At 45.8% G+C, this 5,570-nt stretch overlaps 1 protein-coding gene across 1 annotated transcript in view; it reads right to left on the bottom strand.

Moving 5' to 3' along the window:
* Window positions 1-5,570, bottom strand: part of Nid1 (nidogen 1) — an 88,588-nt gene that overhangs the window by 42,134 nt on the left and 40,884 nt on the right. The window contains exons 8-9 of the mRNA XM_023700861.1: window positions 3,520-3,532; window positions 3,267-3,410 (exon numbers count right to left, since the gene is read on the bottom strand). Coding sequence (XP_023556629.1) covers window positions 3,267-3,410; window positions 3,520-3,532 — 157 coding nt within the window. The remainder of the gene's footprint in view (window positions 1-3,266; window positions 3,411-3,519; window positions 3,533-5,570) is intronic.

Here is a 5,570-nt window from a genome sequence, read left to right on the forward strand (position 1 = left end):
AAAAAAGAAAAAAAGAAGGTCCTTTGTGAGATGTCTGGCCCAAGCTGTGGATGTCATACACCCTGATGTCAATGGTGCACATAGTGAAATCACAGATGTCCATCTTCACTTTGCTCAAAGGCCCTGCCTAAGTCAAAACTACATAAGAAGGATCTGCTTAATGCAATTTCCTATCAAAAGCGCTGTCCTGAGGCATTAATATTAGGAGGCATGTTCTAGTGATCTAGAACAATAAGCAGCCCTCTGGGAACATCCCCACATTCCACAGAGCTAATATCCCAGAATAATGGCTGACCACCAAACAAAAGCCAGTGTACATATGACCACCTGCCTGCCTGAGCAGGGATAGCCATGGATTTCCTGGGACACAACAGACTGCATAAGGCAGGATTGGCTGTACCTTCCAAAGGAAAGCACTCCCTCTGTGACAAGCTCAGGTACCACAGTGACATTGGGAGGAAAGTTGCAGGTGAGTAGAGGCAGGCTGGGTTATCGCCACATTGCACTAATATGCAGCGGCTAAAAGTATGAAGCAAAAATGGAGAGAGGAAGGTGGGTATGAGTCTGGTGGGTATTGGTCAAATTAGTCTGGAATGGACACAGACACAGACCCACGCACACTGTCATGCTGCCTAGAACCTTAACTGTCTAGAGTCAGAGCAGCCATGTGAGAGTCACACACCCTACAGGGCTACTGGGCAACTGACAATCGCCCTGGGAGGCAGCATTATGTCCCCACTGCAGTGCTGTGTAAACAGGAAGGTGACTCTCAGAATGAATTCTATCACATGTCCAAAGGTATCAGAAAGCTTCCAGTCATAAAACTGCATCTCTGAGCCCAAGACCCTACTCTCCCACATTATCAGGTACGCCAATGAGCACCCTGCATGGAGGAATCATCCCTCTGAGGCAAATGCCACAACACCCTGCCCCAGGATCTGCCGCCTGCAGGAAACATGAGCACACCAAACCCACCATTAGCTGGTGGACAGAATTCCAGTCTAAGGCATCATCCCCGAATTCCAAGGCTGTGGGGCTTGCAGACATTTGCAAGGGTAGTGGCAGCAGCCCGGCTTGCTGGTGAACACACCTGAGCATGTTCCCCATTCCACCAGGAATCTAGCCTTCAGATCCCTCCTCCTCACTAGTGAGCCCTCTGGGGCAGACCTAAGTAAGCAGCTTGACATGTCTGCTTTTGGTAAATGGACTTACTGCCCTGGGAAATGCACTAAAATTTAGTGATGTATAAATAGCAGGTGGTCTATATTAAAGTTGAACTATAAATAATAAAATAGGCACGAGGAAGAAAAATACAGATGTTTAAGACAGAGGCTCAAGTTCAAATCCTCTTCGTCACTGGCTTACTTCAGTGAGTCAGGCTGGTTGCTACAAAAACAAAACAAATGGAAAATAGCAAGAGCTGTCAATTATGTGGAGTGGTGGAGCCCTTGTGCACTAGAGGTGAAAATGTAACATGTCACATTCACTAGAGAACCTCGTATGGAGTCCTCAAGCAATTCAACACAGGATTAGCCAGATAGCTCAGTGGATTAAAGGGCCTCGTGCCAGTCCCACCCCTGGGGCACACTGAGAAGGGTGGTGACATGCTCCTGCAACCACTGCACTAGGGAGGCTGAAAACAGGAGGATCACTACAAGTCTGATCTGTGTAGTGAGACCCTGTACTAAATACATTAAAAAATGAAAAAGAAATTCAACACAGAATTAGAGAATAATTTAGCAATCTCACACTGGGAAACTCAAAGCCTATTTTATTTGAGTGCTTACGTTCATAGCAGCATTGCTTGTAAGAGCCAAAAGATGTCCATCAATAAAATGTGGGGGTCGGTGAGGTAGCTCAGCAGTCTAAAACGCCTGCTTAGGCAAGCTTAGGCAAGTGCAGGGACCTCGGTTTGATCCCCGGCACCACATGCTGTGCCAGCCCTGCCCCTAGGGCAGGCTGAGCCAAAAGAGGGGTGGAATAATTATTAAACCTTAAAAAAAATTCTGACACATGATATCATATGGATGAACTTTGTGGACAATATACTATGTAAAATAAGCCAGTCACAAAATTCCACTCATTTGATATCTTTAGAACCATCAGATTCATACACACAGAAAGTAAGAGTGGAGCCAGTGGTTGGGGGAAGAGAATACCACAGCCTCTATTTAAAAAACAAAGTTTCTTCTGCAAGATGAAGGATGGTGGTGACTCCTACAGCAATGTGGATGAGCTTATATTACTGAGTTGTACATGTAAAGACAGTTAAGATGATAAACTTTGCCAGGTGTAGTGGCCCATGCTGGTAATCCCAGCACTCTGGGAGGCTGAAGCAGGAGGAATGCACGTTGGAGCTCTGCCTGGGCAACTTAATCATTTAGTGTGACCTTGTCTCAAAATTAAAAGACAAACTTTTGGGCCAGGGATATGGCCTGGCAAGTGCCAAGAGTTCTTCCCCTGAGTTCTTCCTGATAACAAAAAATAAAAATTAAAAAACAAAAATTTTAAAAGAGGGTTAGGAGGTGGGGATATAGCTCAGTGCAAAGGTCTGTGGTTTAATCCCCAGTACTGAAAAAGAAAGAAAAAAAACAAAACAAAACAAAAAACCATAAATTTTATGTTATCTTTTCAACATAGTTTAAAGAAACCAAAACAGGTGTATGGCGTACAACTATAATCCCAGCATCTGGGAGGCTAAGGCAGGAGGATCACTGTGAGTTCAAGGCCAGCCTGGACTACATAGGGAGACTATCTAAAACAACAACCCACAAAGTCAGGTCTAAAAGAATCTCTCATTCCGTGTTGCAGCGCTGAGACAAAATACATTTTTGTTTAAAAATGATAGACTTTCATAAATGGTTTTTGTGGGCTTTTTGGTTTACTTTTTTAAAATTCTCTTAAAAAAAAATGGTGTTTGTGAAGCCCATTTCGAAACCGAGCCTGAATAAATTCCAGAATCACAGCCACAGGATGAAGCCCAGCTACACTTGCATTCCTAGAGCTACAACTCTGACTTCTGGTATCCTTTCAACCCAAGCAGAGCATGTGACCCGTCTTGCTGTGGGAGTTGGCCCCTAGCATCGGAGGGGAAGGCGCTGGACTCCCGACCTCACCCAGGGCCTGCAGGTGCAGAACAGCGCAGGCGCAGCTCACCCTTCAGACTTAGCCTCCGTGCTTCCTCGGCACCCCAGTCCAGATGGCAGGAGTGACCTCCCAGAGAGCATCCCGGCCCTCCACATTTCAGACACAATCACAGGCCCTACCGTAGCAGGTCCGTCCATCTCCGCGGAAGCCAATGGAGCATTCGCAGGTGAACGTCGTCCCTTGGCCAGGGCGACAGGCCGCATTGGTGTCACAGCCGTGAGTGCCGATGTAGCAAGGATTCTGCAGGGCATCGGGGGAGCCCTCTATGAAGACAGAAACGCGAGAAGTGAGTGTCCAGGTACTCCTGCAGGCCTCTTCCTCCCACCAAAAGCAAACCACAGGAGACAGAAAAGTGGGAGGCTACCCAACTACCTCTCCCGTCACCCTGGGGTGACACCAGTGAACAAGGCCTCTCTGCTCCCCTCTCCGTTCAGTAAATAATGTTTTACTGGCGACCAGCCACACTGCTCTGCTTCCGTGTGGTCTCCAGCTGCTTCCATGAGACCATGGCAGAACTGAGATGAAGGTGGCTGGCAAAGACTATAAAATCTGCCACCTGGTCCGTCTTGAAAAGCAAAGCTGATTGCTGAGCCCTGGAGCCACAGTGGTCAAAGGGGACAACCACACCTCCCTTCCTCCTGCCTGTCAGAGCTACAGTGAGGACAGACTGGCCAGTTGAGGAAGTACATGGTTAAGAAGGAGGAGCCAAAACAACTGAAAAATAGAAGACCCCGATTGTAAGGACTCCAGACATGTAGACAGAGAAAACGTAAGTCAGACGGTGACGTAGCCCAAAAGATCGATGTTACGGCTTGTGTCTAGACGTCCCCTCCAAACCTCATGCAGTCATGGGATCAGGGACTTTTCAGAGGGGGCTGGCTCTAGCGTATGGTGCTGGGATCAAGCATCTAAACTCTTATTTCACTGGGCTCTGTTGCACAATGGCCTTTTGCTATGTGCCTGCCGAGAAATTGATCTCTTTTTGTATGAATAACAGTGTTGATATGTATTTCCTGAAATAAGTGTTTCAAGTGCAAAAAATGGCTGTTTGATTACTAAATCTGTCTACTGATGGGTTTGGCACAGTTCTGGCTAGGATTAAGGGTGTGGCAGGTAAACTACGTAAAATAGAAGAGACAAAAAGAGGGCTAATATGGGCCAGGGAGATGACTCAGTAGAATAGGCGCTTCCCTGGCAAGCGCAAGGGCCTGAGTTCAATCCCTGGTTCCGCCAAAAAAAAAATAATAATAACAACAACAATTAAGGGCTGGTGAGATGGCTCAGTGGTCTAAAGTACCTACTTGGAACAAGCTTAGCAAAGCACAGGGACTGCTGTTTGATCCCCCAGCACCACATGCCAGCCAGCCCCACCCCTACGTGGGCTGAGCTGGCCACACACACACACACACACACACACAAAATAATAATTTTTTTTTTTTTAAAAAAAGAGGGCTAATATGGTCACATCTGCCTGCATGCTATAGACTTTCTCCTCGGTGATGCCTTTCTGCCATGTCGCCCTGCCTTAGAGTTAGCTGATTATGGACTTAAGCCACCATAACTGTCAGCTAAATAAAACTTTCCTCCTTTAACTTTGGGTGTTCGGTATTCTGTCTTGGCAATGAGAAAAAGTAACCAAGACACCAACTCCTCCCTTGAAATAATAAAGTGTGGTATACACATATAATGGAATATTATATAGACCCTTAAAAGAGTGAAATTCTGTCATTTGTGACAACATAAATGAGCCCAGAGGATGTTAAATGGAAGAAGACAGGCTCAGAAAAACCAATACCCTATAAACTGATCTCATCGAAATAGACAGTAGAACAGCAACTGCAGGGTAGGGGCAGGGTAGCAGGGACAGAGGACCGAGAGAGTAGTTCATGGGTGCAGAGGAAGAGGAGTAGCTGGACAGGAGGAGTGACCTCTAACATTCTATCACATAGTGGGGTAACTGTTTGGCAACAATTAGTTGGCTATTTCACAATAGAGGAGAAGATTTTGAATGTTCTCTTCACAGATGATAAATGTTTGCAGGACACCAATTACCCTGACCTAATCATTACATGCTGGATACACCTGTTGAAATTAATTACACTGCAGCCCATAAATATGTAATCGTTAATGCACCAATTAAAAATAAATTTTAAGAAGAGGTCTGCCAAAGCCAGCAGCAGCCTTTGGCTGGTCAACTCTGTAAGGTAACTCATGAGGCTAGCATTCTTCTCTTCTTCAAACAGGGTACAACCACCCTTCAGTTAGAACATAGACAGCTTGGTTTTTCAAGAATCACAAGTGGCAAGATATTTTTTTTTTCTTTAGAAGCTATTTTAGCATAATTTTCTTCTTTGGATAGAAAGAGCAACAAGGGCCCAAACTGCAAGTCAGAGAGCAGGATTTCTGAGTGAGTGGGGAGAGCT

The sequence above is a fragment of the Octodon degus genome, unplaced genomic scaffold (assembly GCF_000260255.1).
Source record: "Octodon degus isolate 3935 unplaced genomic scaffold, OctDeg1.0 scaffold00127, whole genome shotgun sequence".
NCBI classification, from domain to species: Eukaryota; Metazoa; Chordata; class Mammalia; order Rodentia; family Octodontidae; genus Octodon; species Octodon degus.